A 17800-nucleotide genomic window follows, 5' to 3' on the forward strand; every position below is an offset into this window, starting at 1 on the left:
GTGAGGCTTTTCAGCAAACTTAGACCTCAGATCAGTACAATAATGAGCAGTATACTGTATTTTCACTTTAATATTCAGATGATAAACCAGCAACATAAAAACAACCTCTAAATGAAATTGTGAAAATAATCTTGTATTATACAAGCTATACACAAATTTATATTTACATACTTGTGACCTAGTGATATCATTTTCATCAAGCTATTTCTCAATGATAAACATGATTACACGTCTCCACTATCGATAATATATCAAACGATTGAGCATGTGAGGGGAAACAATTCCAACTTGTACAATAGTGGTACTAAATTAATCCCTGATCAGAGAAACATTAAGTTTATAGGCCTGGGGGATGGAAGGAAAGGGTATCCAACATGTTAACTTTTGCTGTCAGAGGTGCTTCCTGTGATTCAAACACATTTCTGATGTTAGATGGTGCGGGACAAGGGGGTGGTCGTGGAATCATTCCTGAAACATACATCGTTAGACTGAGCTCTTACAGTGTAGGCAGATTCATGCCCACATAATTCTGTTTTGTTAATTTTTAAAGATGGTCAGTCTGGAATTATAAAAGTTTAGAGCAAACTGGGAATGGGAAAAGCTTTTAAACAGAGGATTATGTTAATGTCATGAATTTAACAAGAGGTAAGGTGCAGGGGGATAATACTCTCAGTAGTTGATTGCTCTGAAGTAGGTAGAGTGACCTCAAGCAATACCGAAGCCTTTTTTCTTGCAGTAAGAACTGTTGAAGAGGAAGGCGCTGTCGGTGGTACTGGCGTTTTTCCTGGTCAGACAGCATTGAAACAAGAATGAATCTCTAAGAACAAGGTAGTAATTGTATTGTGATATAGTAAATACATAGATGTATCTACATAACATTGTCTATCTACAGTAGAATAGGACAGTGTTAATCTAAAGAATTTTTGGGTTTTTATAGAAAAATATAGACAGAGCAATCAAGGACGACATTTGCAAATTATTAGACTATTATTCTTGGAAATCTTTTTTTGACACAATGTCAACTGTTTGCCAAGGATGTGCCAATTCGTTTTTACAGATTTTTCATCACGCGGAGAGTAGGCTTGCTACTAATGGGGATTGTAACTTCATTAAATTGCATTCAGCAAATACATAGTTAGTTTTAACCACTTGCGAATGTCAAATATTTAAAACCAGGAATCTTTGAGCATATTGATTTATTGATTAGTACATATTTAATTGCTGGTTTAAAACTTTTGAAAGATATGTCAAGGCCATATATGACAGTTTTTCCAATACACCTGTTGACACAAACTTTCATAACAAGAAAAACAATTATTATCCTATCAGCTGGATAATACAACTAGTCTATATATGAAATGATGAAAAACTTACCATTCAAGGATGGTGCGCTTCTACTCCTTTCCAATTTACCAAGTTTACCCAGCTTGCCTGGATTGTTCGGGCGGCTGCGCTGATAGCCCGATCTCTGAAGTGTGTCACTCACACTAAGGTTAGCCATTGAAGTGCTATTAGTAGACATGAGATTGCTTTGCGGTCGTCTGCTTTCTTCATCAGGGCTGGCCAGAGGATTGGTCTGAGAGTATTTCAAAGGTGGAGTAGGCTTGCCAATATCGGGCAGGTCATGGTTTCTAGAAGATTTATGGAATTTCTCTTTACATCAATATATTCACAATAAATATGAAATTCTACGAAATGGTAGTAGGAGAGTGAAATGTATAAAAATTTAAAAACACGTTTCATATTTAACAAAAAAATGTTTATCACTATGCTTGTGATGTTTACTTTCCGTCAATTATAGGTTTTAAGATCTTTCATGAGTTGCGTCCTCGTTTTTCACGAAATCATTACAGGCTTTCAAAAAATTGCAAAAGTTATAAATGAAAAATATGTGAAATAATTGCATACAGCCTTTAACAATTATTTAAAAGATATTGCTATTTCCTTTACCAATGCTCCACCCATTTTAACAGAGAAAGGTACTTCAACTGCCACATTTATTTTATTTAATTAACAAACTTGCCCTTTTTTGTTTTGTAATTCTTGTGTGGCATAATTTGGAGAAAATATATATTCAGTGAATATTCCATAAAAAATATTTTTTATGTATCATAACATGATATTCCGCTAAAATAAAAAGATATTCAAGGGGAATATTAAAACATCTACAACAAGTATCTTGAAAACCTTTTTTATATTATATCAACACGAACCCATTCCAAAATTTTTTTTGATAAATATGCAGAAAAAAATATTCTTTTATGCTTCTCGACATCAAATGCTACAGAAGATACGTGTTTAGATCAGTGTAGCGTTACAACTACAGTATGGAATCAACAGCTTGCATTTTATTGCTTTATACTGAGTGTTATTACTTGGTGTAAGAATCAATTATGAGAGTGACTTGCAAATAGATATGATACAAATGGGTATGCATCATTACTTTATATCTGCACATTTATGTATATGACGAACTAGCACCTGATGATGCGTGTTTCTGTGTTTGAAGAATAAGAGATGTTACAGGTGAACCGCTATAACATATTGTTATTCTCAGTGAAACACAAGCATAAAACCAAATTCATGGAAAAGAAATTGGAAGCTTTCTTTTGTTTATTTGTATTTGACTTTCTACACAATAAGCAACGTTGAAAATGGAGCTGAAATGATTATTTATCTTATATATTATATATATTGTATATATTATTGCATTAAAAATATAATATATATTATAAAATATATATTGTTATATTATATTATTATATATATTATAAGCAACTTTAAGAATGAAGCTGAAACGATTTACATAAGATCATATAAGACTGAAGCAAATGTATTATATATCTGAATTAGTTAGCAAGAATTACTAAAGTCAAGGCCACAAAATTAACAAAAAATCCGTATCATCATAAACAGAACATTGACTGGAATTGAACTCCTAATCTTACATGCTGGCAAAGGTTAAACCTTTAACCTTGCATTTATATGTTTTGTGTCCAACTCGTGCCTTTTTATTCCTTACAACAAGCTAATGCTTAGCGAGTGAACCTTCTTAGATCAGAGAACTCATTCAGCTAGGGTAGAAATTTTTAGGTTAGTACTATCTTTTGCGTAAAAACTCCCAAAAAATTGATTACAAACCTGCCCATCAACCCAGTCGGTCACATAATGTAGGAGAAGCCCTACCCAGCACCCACCTTGTTCTGTTAGTTGTGATAATTGTAAAACAGGATAGGTAATAAACCTTACCCAGCACCCCACCATGTGCTGTCACTAGTAATAATTGTAAAACAGCCTAGGTATGAAGCCCTACACAGCACCCACCATGTGCTGTCACTAGTAAAGATTCTGATTACCTTTTAGGAACAGAGCTGAGCTCGATCATAGCTCTGTCAATGATTTCTAAAAGCTGCCACGTTGTGTCTCCTCTTTTTGGATTGGATCGCTCCAGCACTTCTTTTTGGTGCTCAAGTTCCTTGTAAACCTGGCTACTGCAACAAACCAAAAGAGTACCTGCAGTAAGTGTCAGTACCTACGGTAGGGGTCAGTACCTAAAGTAGGTGTCAGTACCTACAGTAGGTGTCAGTACGTACAGTAGGTGTCAGTACCTACAGTGGTGTCAGTACCTACAGTAGGTGTCAGTACCTACAGTGGTGACAGTACCTAAAGTGGGTTTCAGTACCTACAGTGGATGTCAGTATTTACAGCAACTGTCAGCACTTACAGCACGTGTGTTGGTAACATAAAAACCACATTTTTTATTTAGGCAGTGATTTTAAGGGTTACAAGACTTCATACTTACCACATAAAAACTAATTTTATTTGGATTCACCAATGAACGTGCAGTAATCATGTAAAACTGAAGCAACGGTCATTTAAATCTGAATCAGCTAAGATTATTAAGGTCAAGGCCATGGCATTAACAGAAAACGATTATTGTTGTATAGTAACTAATAGTACTGCAGTTGGTATTAGGAAAATTTTTCTTAACGCCTGATTGGCTAATTGGGCCCAAGAACACCAATGAATAGTCACAAGCTGAATGTCTAACCTCATAGTAGTTTTTGCCTCTGATAATAATGCGAGCAGGTTGGTGCAAAGTCGAGTAACCAACTGTCTGTCAAGTTGAGTGTTTCCAGAAGTGCCTGTAGCTCTGAGAAGAGAGTTCTGTCTTCTGATCACATCCTTAAAAAACAAATGAAAACGATTTATAACAGATACACATCTCTTTCTTGAATAGTGCTTAAAAGTATCCATGTAATACTAATTGTGTCTCATTTTCATGGACATTTTACTCACATGCCCAGAACATTTATATCTATCTTTCCACACACAGGCCTATGATTAACACTATTTATTTTGTGACATCAACGTATTACACCCAAAATTGTATATTTCAGGTTATGAACTCTCTGTTACTACAACCTTCAATTCACTATCTCGACTCCTCCGCAATACTATTAGATTACAAGCTTTCAAAACACTTTTGTTCAGCTCACTTAACCATTCCTATCTTTTCATTTTTTTTTAACATGTAATAAAAAACATCACTGTGTTGATGTTTAACAATGCAAATGAAAAGTTATACATAGATGTTAGAAATACACAAAAACTATGTTTGTGGGTTTTGATTGGAACGAAAATCATGACATCAAGAATTCCTCACCTTGAGGTGTAATATGTCTGCATTAAGTTGCGCATTTTCCGCCTCCAACTCTCTGTGAGATGTTATGTCTGAGACCACCCCTTCACACAACTGTTCATAGTGCTTAAGCTAAAATTGCAGAAAAATTGTTTATTAGCTATGATAGTCATATAAGGTAAAATACATTGAACAGCACTTTTCACGAGAGGATGGTTGAACCATGACTGTTATTGTTGTTAAAACCAGATTTATCAAGATGAATGTTTAGTGGTAACACAAAAAACCAAAAACTTTTGACTCTCCAATTTTGTCCACAAAACCTTATTGGCTTTTGGATCCCCATCTCTAATCTGATAAAATTTCAATATTGCTAATGATATCGTTAATGTTACAATAATATAGTGAATATTATTACAATGATACAAACTAATAGATATTGCTAATAAAATGATTGTTATTAAAAACAAAACTACGAAAGTGTATCAACTAAAGTGCCCTGTCAGTAACAAGTCTACCATTTAGTGTTTGGTAAAATACGCTTAGACAATTAACTTAATGTTTAGTCTGACAAAAGGATAGCATTTAATTTTATTACTGCTGAAAATATTCATAAAGTCACATGATACAAATATATTTTTGGCGTTTCCTATTCGTGGTGAATCTAGCATATATGGTAATCTTCAGTGAGACTGAGAGGTGACAGGAAGGAAAATCTGACCACGTTGAAGGGGTTATGAATCGAAAGCAAACCAAACATGTGACTCAATCCGCAATTTATTTTCTTATACTGGTAATAAATAAAATATTTCATTGTTTGAATCAGGTGTCGCAAGAAGCTTTACATAAGGTGCTTCACACAAGCCGCAACAACAGATTTATCTTCCAAACAAATCTCCCTACATTTCAACCTTTGTTGTATCTTTTTGAAAAACATAACATTAGTTTACACAATTTGTAAGCTGAGAGACATTGCAAGGCAGGATATTTGAATAAGTATTTTAACAATAAAATGCTGACTTTCGATAAAGAGAATCACAAATATTTCCTTATGGGGGCTATAATTTGAGATTTTTCCTGATTTTAAGTGCTATGCTATGAAAGAAGCAAGTTACAAAAGATGGAGTCTATACTAACTTGGGGGTCAAAGATAAAGTTCTTTTACATAGTCAGATGTTATGTATAAGAGAACCCAAGTAGCCTTTTTGTCTATTATTCACCAATTTTATTGTCTGCTTAATTAAGGCATTGTTGTGTTGAGGTCGAAAGAGCTACGAGAGTTGCTTCGACGTGTAGTGTGTTCGACCAACTGTGGTAGTGGTTTGGTTGGGGGATCGAACTGTCTCCGGCGGCTGGCCCTGTGTCTAAACATAGATCGAACTGCCTCCGGTGGCTGGCCCTGTGTCTCAACATAGATCGAACTGCCTCCGTAGCTGGCCCTGAGCCTCAACAAGTTTTTACTTCCGGTACTTTCTATTCAAGCTTGGCATTATGATTTGTGAATTCCAACGAGCAACACATAGCTGATGATTAATAGATAGCTTTTCTGATGAGAGCATTTTGGCATTTATTCTGTTAATTGGCTTCTTCGGACTATTTGAATTAGCTCGGTGAGTATTTTTTAAAATGGCATGGTAATTTTTCCCCTTTTATAAAATCATTCTTTTTTGTGTTTTTTTCTTCTTTCCCAGCAGGTATTGCAGGGAAAGAACTTGTTGTAAATATGTTGCTCAATTGTAGATTTCATGGTTTCGGCGTTGATCCAATACAACAGCAACGAGTCATCTCCAAATCAGTGATTTAATTCTACCTTTAGACACTCGCAAGCTTCGAACATAGCCTAAACCGCTATATTATTATTTCCAGTATTCTAGATTTTACTCTCTTCATGTGATAGTAAAAGCTACAACTAAATAGCTAGCCCTACTTTTGGACTTACGACACGTAGGCCTATTCATTTATACTTTGATGAAATGGTTAAAATTTTGTTGCCAACTTCAACAATTAAAAACAATAGACTATTTTATAAGTCTGCCTCTGACAGGAGAACTGAAGTGAACAGTTTTCTCTTCGTGACACACTAATTAGGAACGGCAGCGCAACAATTTATACTAATTAGCTGTCATCAGGAGAATAATAGCGAGTCACCGTGGGAAGTTTTCCCTGCAGCTATATGGAGCCATTATATAACTAGTAACTGACAGCATGACGTTACTGTTGCCAAGGGTGATAAGGGTCAGCATTCTCATCGACCATACGTAATCACTTGACCATCCTTTTGCTTTATTAGAAAAGCATAATTATCCACACAATCTATTTCTAATATCCTTGTCTATGAGTTTATGAAACTCTATGAAGAAAGATACTGTATGTGAATTATCATTCAGAGTTTAAACCCCTGAGGGCAGCAGACACAGTAAGTCGTGTGTCGTCTGCCTCTGTGTTCACACAGCCTTCTTTGTCGCTCTATGATATGTGAAGGTGAAGAATGGAAACAGAAGATTTTTATGACTTGTGTAAAACAGATATCAGAATGTCTATATCATTAAGAAGTTACTAATACAGTATTATATGAATATAAAACAAGTCTGTCGTATTCTGTAATTGAAAACAACTACTTTGCACAAGACTCGATACTAAAATGATGATAATATAGAGACACAGTTCGGTTGCTAGTCGGGTTTTTTCAATTTTACCCTATAAATGTCATTCCTAACAGCTAGTGTTGGATCACTTTAAATATACATGTACATGTATTCCATCTTCGCAATAAATTCTAGACTTCAAATTTTAGCCATGCTTGATAACTACTAAAACAGGTGAAATGATTTTGAGTTTCATGTTCTGACAGCAGGTGTTGCAACCTCCCACTTGTACCATATTGACAGCAGGTGTTGCAGCCTCACACTTGTACCATATTGATAGCTGGTGTTGCAGCCTCACACTTGTACCATATTGACAGCAGGTGTTGCAGCCTCCCACTTGTACCATATTGACAGCAGGTGTTGCAGTCTCCCACTTGTACCATATTGACAGCAGGTGTTGCAGTCTCCCACTTGTACCATATGGACAGCAGGTGTTGCAGTCTCCCACTTGTACCATATTGATAGCAGGTGTTGCAGCCTCACACTTGTACCATATTGACAGCAGGTGTTGCAACCTCCCACTTGTACCATATTGACAGCAGGTGTTGCAGCCTCCCACTTGTACCATATTGACAGCAGGTGTTGCAGCCTCCCACTTGTACCATATTGACAGCAGGTGTTGCAGCCTCCCACTTGTACCATATTGACAGCAGGTGTTGCAGCCTCACACTTGTACCATATTGACAGCAGGTGTTGCAGCCTCCCACTTGGACTGTATTGACAGCAGGTGTTGCAGCCTCACATTTGTACCATATTGACAGCAGGTGTTGCAGCCTCCCACTTGGACTGTATTGACAGCAGATGTTGCGACCTCCCACTTGTACCATATTGACAGCAGGTGTCGCAACCTCTCACTTGTACCATATTGACAGCACGTCCTACCAGGGTCCTTTGTTAATTATATGCGATTATTTATAAAAACTGTAGTTTTATAATGTTTTGATGAAGTTTCATTTGAAGGTATGCATCAGGCGACATTGCCTACCTATTTTGACTGCACAGTCACACGAGCAGTATTCTCTTGACACAAGAATCCCTGCAGCATGACTTGGAGCGGGAATTCCTGTCTAGAAAATTCTGCAGCTTGACTTACCTCTCTCATAAGTCCTTCCTTTTCTTTCTGTAGGAACTTAATTGTATCGTCTTTCAGCTTCTTGTCCTTTTTTAGTGAGTCCAACTCTCGATATATTTCAGCAAGTTCTCTCTGAGTGGGGAAGCGAGCTTTCAGCATGCCATAAGCTAGAGAGAACAAATAGATGCTAGGTATCAGTAGATACTATTATCAGAAAAATTCTCAATTCATCATTTCTATCTTTTCCTTCTCTTAAACTCCCAAGCTACTCACTCTTATCTAGGTCATGTACTCTTATCTAGGTCATGTACTCTTATCTAGGTCATGTACTCTTATCTAGGTCATGTACTCTTTTCTAGGTCATGTTAGGAATGGCATAGAGAAGAGATAAAATATTCAAATAACAGCATTAGCCACAATTACCAACGATCGCTGACCATTTGTACTATGCTGTTTAACACATTTCTTTATGGCAAACCAGCATCGCATATAACCATATTATTAAAATATAGGGATATCTCTGGGGTACAGCAGACTATACATCTATTTTGCAAGATTCATCGGTAATGCAGCTCTCAATGAAAATATCAACTGCACGTTAAGGTTTTTACATCTAGGCTGGGTTGCTGGCAATAGAGATATTTTCGCAGTTGAAATAAAAACAGAAGCTAAGAAATAGACAAATGAAATATTGAAAGTTGTCAAGCTTACATCCTAAAGATGACAAGTGACCTGATCACAATTGAAATGAATTTATATATTTACTATAAATGCGTTGATAACGTCATCTGGCTAAACACAACCAAATCTAATAAGTTTCCTATAAAAAAGAATGTAGAAAAAATAATTTTATTGTTTTATTTAATATGTTGATTTTATGCTTTGGACCCAGGACTACGAGAAATTATTGCTGTGAATTTGGTGAAGATGGGCTCAAGGAAGCAGAGCAAGAGACATACATGTATATGAACATTTAAATTGTGATATATGTATATATATGTATATATATATAAATAGCCTTAGAAAGGAAGTCCTCTATTTACTTACCTGAAGACCTCTCCGATGACTCACTCTTGGAGTACTCAAACTGGCTACTTCCACTCATTGCTAAGTCAATCCTGCACTAAGAGAGATCAGTGCATGTATAAGTCAATCCTGCACTAGGGGAGATCAGTGCATGTGTAAGTCAACCTTGCACTAGGAGAGATCAGTGCCTGCTAAGTGCATAACAGTTGAGTGATTTCGGACACTCTGCTTCATGAAAATTTAAACAATCAATATTTAAACTAAATTTCGAAGAAAAAGATAAAGAAACAAACTTAGCCTAATTTATCCTTGTGGAGCTTAGGCCATGGCATGCCCTTTCATAATAGCTCAAACTGCCACAGATATTTAGTAAAGTGAAAACAAATATCAACAATATGCATGCCCAAGCAAGTACGTGCTCCTGCTTGGCGCATGACACCACCTGGTCATGACAAAATCAAATCTCTAGGCGACCAATATGTCATCAATAGAGATGACAAATTGCTTCAGTTGGACCCGCAACGGTGAGAATGCCTCTGTTTCTATAAAGTAAGTCATTAATTCATTTCTCTGAGAATACAGTCAAGCTGTGCAAATAATCTGACAGGAGAGTCTTTGTTCAGTAATGCTATATGATCTTCCTGCAGAAATGAATCCATTATCGGTGGTGGCTATAAAACCCACAGCGCATTGATCTGACACAATCTGTCCCTTTGGATGCACTTGTAGGCCTTACATAGAAAGGGTGCAGCACACTTACAGTAAGAAAACGATCATACTTTTAGTAGCTGGCATGTAGGTGCGGGTTTATCTAAGCAGTGCCTTGTTAATTGGGATGCATCGCAAACCAAGAGAGCTGCGTAAACCAATTCAGCTGTCAAAACAGCAGCATTTTTCTGGACAAACACATTCCAAAAGCGGAGAGTAGACAGCAATAAACAGAATGTTTTTATAGTAATTCTACCAACGAGCTTCACTTGGAGGCTTTTAAATAAAATATAGTTTAGTAAAACAAGCAAGAAACAGCTGTTGTTGAAGACACTCCTTCCCTGCAGTGTACTTAGCTTACTCATCTTGCATGTCTGTTCAGCTCTTGCCCATTACTTCACATATGGTAACTCACCTTATAGGCCACTCACTAGATCAACTAATAGAAAACGGAGTTGGCACGAGCTCTCCTCAAGTAAAATTGCAAAATGAAACAGAAACTCTGCTGCTAGGAGTAGAGGACAACAGTAACCACTTAGTCAATAGGCTCTTACACACTATGATATTAAAGGAAACATTGCTTGGCTAAATAGAAAGTTCTGTTATGCGATAGAGCTGCGCCAGTGCCAAAATTTATGAATTAAATGTTGCTGGATTCGTGCCAATTACAAACACTATAGCCGAGATTGACTCCAGCCAACCGGCCATGTGTCAGAACAGTTTGTATAGAAAGCAAATTCAATTGGTCAACCAACAAGTTGGATATCAAACGTATTTGGAATAATACTACAACTAGAAGTTTAAACTCTAGCAAGCAATATGCAACTAAAATTACCATCAGCAAGTTAGAAGTGTTACTGCTGCACCCGCAGTTAGGCTACAATATTGGTGTTATTCCAATAGCATTAATAGTCCCAAACTCGTCTACATGATAAAAACAACATGAGAAGAATTGTATTCTTTTCAAGAAATATATTTCATGAGAAAAATTCACAGCACTTTGTGAAAACTAGTAGGAATTTCATTATTGCCGAAGCTCACTTGTTCAACCAATGTTGACAACTATCAAAACTGATTCAATGAACAATTGAGAAAAGCGTACCGGACAAAGCATCATGAATCAATGGCTGGCGTGTTGTCTACTCTCAAGTATCACACATTTCTATCTCTAACAATAGAGTAGACAATTCCTCAAACTGTGATACTGCAGTTCTTAACAATGTTATGAATTCCTAGATTTTAGGGCATGTAGCCTCATGCCCTAAAGTAGTGGGCATGTCAGCGGAGAGCAAATCCAAGTTTTGTCAGCATGTACATCAGAATAAGAATGAATAAAAACTTTGTAAACACCGTTTCAGCTCTATTTATTGGACATCTATTCAGTGGTTTCAATTGCTTAAACAGTGTATAGCAGGGGCGTATAATTTTCTAAAGTCTATTGTTTACGCTAATAATTGAACTTTGCAGATTTGGTGATTAAAACAAATTTGAAAAGAGCCTTGTGGATTTTGCATGCTTGATCGCTAAACGATTTACAATAACACTGTCGACGCGCATTGCAAATGCAAGGTGTCAGTGTTGCTCATTCACTTAAATGCCAGAGTGATCCATGAGCACATCAAAGAAAATACTCAAATCCAGTGCAGAAGGGAAAACACTATCTAATAACTTGTTTAAAAAGGAATATGCATAGCCTTAGCTCACTCAATACCCTATGCATGGCCTTAGCTCATGCAATACTTTGTACATAAACTTTGAACCTATGAAATAAGAAGGATAGCCTTGACTAGCTCAACGATTTGCACATTGGTTTCCCTCATAAAACGATTTGAATAGCCTTTGATCACAAGATTTTATGCCCGCATCATTGCTCATGTGACGTATTGCTAACAACCTTGGCTCTTATGCTACATCGCGCATAGCCTTGGATAATATAATGCATAGCCTTTTACATCATTATGATGGCCTGAATAGACAAGAAACTGTCAAAATGTGGCTAATAAATGTCATAAAATAATACTAGTGAATCCAAACATATGCGAGCTGTGAGTCACAGTGCCACCAACTAACCCCCTTAGACTAAACTGAATGTTTGTTTTTCTTATTTATTAAGAGTTGTCTACCACCAGCCATACAGCGCTGCTAGTAGCAATGTAAAGGATATTCTTGCTAAAAAACTATCTCTGCAGTGCAAAAAGTAAAAATTGGCTGAGACACTTATAAACAAAAACCAGAAAAGATAAGGCAATTACAACGAAGTTTGAAAATACTACCTAAGTTGTCTAATCTGAAATAAAGAAAATGGAGAATGTCTGGTAATAAGTAGTATTATTTTATTTTCAGGTTTCATATCTTCTTTACAATGAAACTTTGATAAGTATTTTGAAAATAGTAATATTTTCATTGAGCTTCCTTGAGAAGAGATGCCTCATCACACCTGTGACCTTGACCTAATATTACTAAGGCCATCATTCGACATAACTATGATGCTATCACACAAACACAACTTAATTCAAACAAATTGAATTATAAGGAAGATGTTCATGCAATGATCTCTTTAGTAAAACAAAATTGAAAAATTGGAAATCCTAATGAAGGACATCGCAAGTAAAAAAGCACTTGACATCTTAAATTGGCTCAGTTTATCAAGTTTTATATCTTGCCTAGAAATGTATGTGGGAGCCCGGCTTTGTTAAGTTCTACCCAGCAACATGATATCACCGCTGTCTGACTCTACCATTGCTCTGAAACACCACACAACAGGTCTGTCAATAATCCTCTCCGCAGTCGTGCTTCGTCACCTTTCTTTAACGAAGCTGTCATAAGGCTCCACAACTTTATCCTCGCTGACATCGTGGAGCAAATCAGAATTGGCCTGTGGAAGTGTTTGCTTTGCGCTGGGAGCACGAACCTTGTCATCTTTTGGAAGAAAACGCTTTGCAAAGCCACCTGGAGAGAGAATATGATATGAATTTTGTTTATTCGGTTAATAGCAAGCATACTGAATCCTCGTATTGAATAAATTTGGTCTCGAGTCTCAGTCCACTAATGAACAACATTGTTACTTTTTCGAAATAAGATCGTATAGTGTAAATAATAAAACACAGTAGAAGCCTTGACTTGTTAATGTGAAAAAATTGCTCGTGACATCCTAAGCAGCCTTATGAAAGCAGTTTGCTTTCATACATCACACACTATGTTTCCATGACGCGCAAATTTGAGTCAATCCGAATCATGGGAAGGGCGTAAATCCGCAAACTAAACGATTTTTGCAATTCGCAAAACTTTATCGAACCCATCATGCTTGTGAATTATAGAAACAGCACTTGCGAATGATGCGCATTAAAATAACACGCCAGCTATTCAATTTTAACATTTTCAATACTTCCGTCATCCTTTCTTGATCGAGTTTCATGTGTTTGCGCTGCTAACACGTGTGTCAGTAATTATTAACTTATAGCGTACAATTCCTTACCTTTTTTCAACAAGGTAGCGGAGTCAATCCGCATCATGGGAATGTCCATGAAAACACTTAATTCGCACGATAACGCAACTCCAAACCCGCATGATGCGCTCCGTGCATGCCATGGAAACATAGTGATGATGGTGCCAATTGATTCCATATTGATGTGACAGGCATAGTTTACTGGAAATTACAGTCGAGCACTAAACAGTAGTTGTGATTACTTTTAATTTCCCTATAGCAAACAACACCAAAATTTTTAAAGCTCCAAGCTGACCATCTATCTTCTATTTATATAATGTATATATAAATGTGAAAGCATGTGTGTCCCTCCAGCTACGCTATTATTAGAACAGCGTAGCTGGACAATGCTGACGCGACCTCTCGGCGTGCAGTCCTTGGAAGCCTAACACCTATCAACTAGCTTACTGGAATTTTCCATTGGCAATGTGCCAGGCTAGCTGTATATATATATATATGTATATATATATATTTCTTAAAAGAAAATCGAATTTGAGTAAAAATTACCAAAATGGTTAAAGAATTTTACTACTAAATAGTTTCGTGCATAGTAGGCGCACTCTTCAGGTAAAAATGGATGGGTAAGAATATGTAACAAGAAGATACCTAGTGAAAGAAGAACACAGAGCACAGAGCACAGAGCACAAGATACTGACTGCGAGCGACGAAACTACAAGACTAAAAGTTACGTTTTTGATCATCATTAAGAACGGCGTCGTAACCTTAACTCATCTCTGTGCAGCTTTAGCTCGCGAAATAAAGAGCCATACTCAATCACCAGTCATATTGCTTGCAACAATTATAGTTGTGCATGAGAGCTACAGTAATACTCATTCAGCATAAGACAACTTGTAACCAGAACCCACTTGAAAGTGGCTAGTCAGCGCTGACTTTCACAACATTGTTATGAAAGTCATTTTACCTGAAGAGTGCACCTACTATGCACGAAACTATTTAGTAGTATAATGCTTTAACCATTTTGGTAACTTTTACTCAAGGTTGATTTTAGTCAGCTCTAGTTTTACTAGTGAGCACTTTTTCAAACAATGTGATAATCCTTCATATTTATCAAAGTATGTGTGTCCCTCCAGCTAAAGCTATTAAAATCTTAATAATGAAATTTCTCATTCTGATGGATTTGAACTCACAACAATTAATACGAATGCATTGACAAGTTTCTTATCCGGATGCTCTACCACTGAACTGAATGGTATAGTGACCAAAGCAGTTTTCATATACCGCATACACCATGCGCGTGCTAATTATTTTAGCCTTGTGTCCATGAGTTACGATGACTGTGTTCAGAAATATTTCGGGATTTAAGTATATGCAAAGCGATGCTTCTTCGTTTTTTTTTCTTTAGGGCTAATTCATTCGGCCCCACGATATCGACAATAATTTATCTCGAACTTAAAATTTGGCGATTTGTATACTGATTAAATAGAGTGGAACCTCGGATCTTGGACGCTTCGGTTCTCGACTAACTCGGTTTTCAACCAAAGACTTTGAGATTTGTTCGTCTCGGATCTCGAACATAAATTCGGAGCAAACACATTGAAATTGGAACAGCTCCGGAAACAGCAGGGAAACATTCGTTAACAAACGGAGAAGCAATTAACGCTTCATAAATTTTTTACAAAAAGTGAGGAACCATCTGGGACGACGTCTCCTTTAATGAAGAGATTTGCTAGGGAGATAGCCCCTCCAGTCGAGTTACCCTAAACCTTTTTGGAGGAGGATTCTCCTTCAAATATATGAAGTAAAGGTGCCATTGCTGTTTATATTTTTTTCCTGCAATTTTTGATGTAACTGATCTGTTGCATTTTTTTGCTGTTTCATTATCAATTTCTGCCATTTTTGTCATTGTATCTTAACCTTTAATGTTTATCATGTTTTAAGAGTAAAAACCAAGAAAATAAAAAATGCAAAAATAAAATTCATCATAAATAGAAAACCTTTTATTAAAATTAAACACGATCTATATCTACCCGTTTTTATTTATAGTATGCAGTAGTTTATGGTGTGAAATGTAAAATACTTTTCCGAAGTTGTTTTCTCGCCTTGGAATGGATTAAAATTTACTTACATTCATTCTAATTGGAAAAATTGTTTCGGATCTCGAACAACATTCTGGAACGGATTATGTTCGAGAACCAAGATTCCACTGTACGTTATTAAAGATATATGTCGCTAGTAGTTATGAAATTTTAAATTTAGTGGTTTGAAAACCTTTGCAGTTGTTATATTTATTTTTAATTTACTGTAGTTGTCCTGCACAAAACTTTTAGTTACAGTTATTTGACAACGTTTGAAAAGTTTTACAGTTGTTTTTATTTTCTCTTTTAATTTATTTAAACTACACAAAACACTTACTTCTCTCATGATATGTAGTTTGAAAGTTAGATCGGCAAATGTTGTTATATGTTAAATACAAATCAATTTTCTGTCCAAAGAATTTTTCATTACCCGGGCAATGCTGGGTAGCACAGCTAGTGTTAGCATAAAGGGCAAATCTTGCCTAGATGCCACAATTTAGGGTTTTAATGATTGGCTTTAGACGATAAGCTAACCAATCGTCTGTGCAAGTTGATTGCAACTTAGTTATTCAAGTTTTCATCTGCACTAAGTCTGGTATATTGTCCAGGAACATTTAAAAGCCAATTGAAATGCTTTGTAAAACACTTCAAGGCCTCATCACTTTCGGTAAATATGGCGCGACCATTTGATGAATAAACATAGGTGGTTCCTCCTTCCTTTGGCCTCCCTGACCTTTTGAAGCCTTTCGACCTTATGATTTCCTTTTATATTTGCTGACTTTGTCAGTGTAAGGGCAACTTTGGACACCACGCTATAGTCAGTTACACATTCACTGTGTTTCCATGATAAAAATGGCTACCAGGTCATATGACCAGCTGTAAACCAATCAAATTTGGTATCACTGTGTAGCTGAAAGATTACTCTTTCTGGTCTAAATATACGTTTTCTACTTGCATGTATATTTATGGTAGGGCAAATCTACAACACTGTTGTAAAAAATGTCACATGGGGTATTGCGAGGTTAACATATGAAACAGAGCTTGACAAAATTAGCTTTGTAGTCAGAGATTTGACTGTACAAGCAATATTACGCGTACGGTGCAGCTCAGGATATGATTTTGATCCATTCCAGACTTGGCATCGTATGGTTAACAATCGTATGTAGGGTATATAAACCATAGTAATTATATAATGCAAACATCAACTGGTAAAAATCGTCGAAATTTCATGTGTTGTACATATTAAAAACTAGTAACAAAATAGTATGTGAACCTTAGTAACTACAGTCACCTAGAGTAACTTTATTGTATTTAGTGTATTTAGTAGTCATGATCTGCAATAAAATGTAACATTATAATGTACCAAGTGCAGAAAGTACCATAGGGAGTTTTTACCTTCAAGACAGACGTAAGTATAACATAAACTTTGAATTCACCTCAAATAAGTTTAGCTTACTAAACACACACCCTTTAAAGGTTGACTTGCAACAAAATTCACATTACAGTTATTTGGTATCAAAAGATTCACAATGTCTTACTCTGTTGTGTTGTAGGTGCCAAATATGTGGAAATGTGATTACAAGCTCTTAAAAGCTCAAAAACGAAAAGCCGCTGTAGATTGGAATCTGTTTATTTCTCTGACGTTGTCATTACAGTTTGGTTATTGTCTTGTCACGTGATGTTCTCACGTGAATTGAAAGGCCATTAAAAGGCTCGATATAAAACGTCTCGTAGCGCTAGTTGATCACAAGAACTTCGGGTTCCACCGAAGAGCCCTTATCAAATATAGATGCTCGCTACTTTACAGTTTTGTTTCGGCTTGATCTAATCATCAAGTCATAATCTGATCATGTGACCCAATACTTCACAAATAATTTTTGCAGCACTTTTCGATTATCACAGGTGACCAACAGGCTCGTCTTGATTATCAGACAATGATATGTTAAAGGTTAAGGTTGAAAAATTAAATGAATTTTTACGGTAAGTTATAAGATATCACTGCTAAAAGTGACAGCATCACAATGACGATAAAACCTATCATACAACCTACCATAAAAATTCATTTAATTTTTCAACCTCGTTCGAAGGAGTACATATCATTGTCTGATAAACATGACGAGCCTGTTGGTTACCTGTGATAATCGAAAAATGCTGCAGAAGTTATTCGTGAAGTATGGGTCACATGAT

General features: G+C 36.3%; 2 protein-coding genes across 3 annotated transcripts in view; both read right to left on the reverse strand.

Annotated features, from left to right (window-relative positions):
- Positions 1 to 189: 189 nt before the first annotated feature.
- Positions 190 to 10564, reverse strand: LOC137396936 (uncharacterized). The gene is made up of 8 exons (XM_068083227.1): positions 10509 to 10564; positions 9407 to 9576; positions 8381 to 8526; positions 4667 to 4774; positions 4052 to 4185; positions 3357 to 3491; positions 1375 to 1631; positions 190 to 468 (listed from the first exon to the last, which is right to left on the reverse strand). Exons 2-8 carry the CDS (start codon positions 9462 to 9464, stop codon positions 338 to 340), a joined length of 969 nt encoding a protein of 322 aa, XP_067939328.1. The 5' UTR covers positions 9465 to 9576; positions 10509 to 10564; the 3' UTR covers positions 190 to 337.
- Positions 10565 to 12411: 1847 nt separating this feature from the next.
- The window catches only part of LOC137396277 (polyribonucleotide nucleotidyltransferase 1, mitochondrial-like), a 34579-nt gene continuing 29190 nt past the window's right edge, over positions 12412 to 17800 (reverse strand). For both annotated transcript variants that reach the window (XM_068082472.1, XM_068082471.1), the window contains exon 18: positions 12412 to 13042. In XM_068082472.1, the coding sequence (XP_067938573.1) occupies positions 12891 to 13042 (152 nt within the window). In that variant the 3' untranslated portion in view covers positions 12412 to 12890. The remainder of the gene's footprint in view (positions 13043 to 17800) is intronic.

This window comes from Watersipora subatra, chromosome 5 (assembly GCF_963576615.1).
Source record: "Watersipora subatra chromosome 5, tzWatSuba1.1, whole genome shotgun sequence".
Classification (NCBI taxonomy): domain Eukaryota; kingdom Metazoa; phylum Bryozoa; class Gymnolaemata; order Cheilostomatida; family Watersiporidae; genus Watersipora; species Watersipora subatra.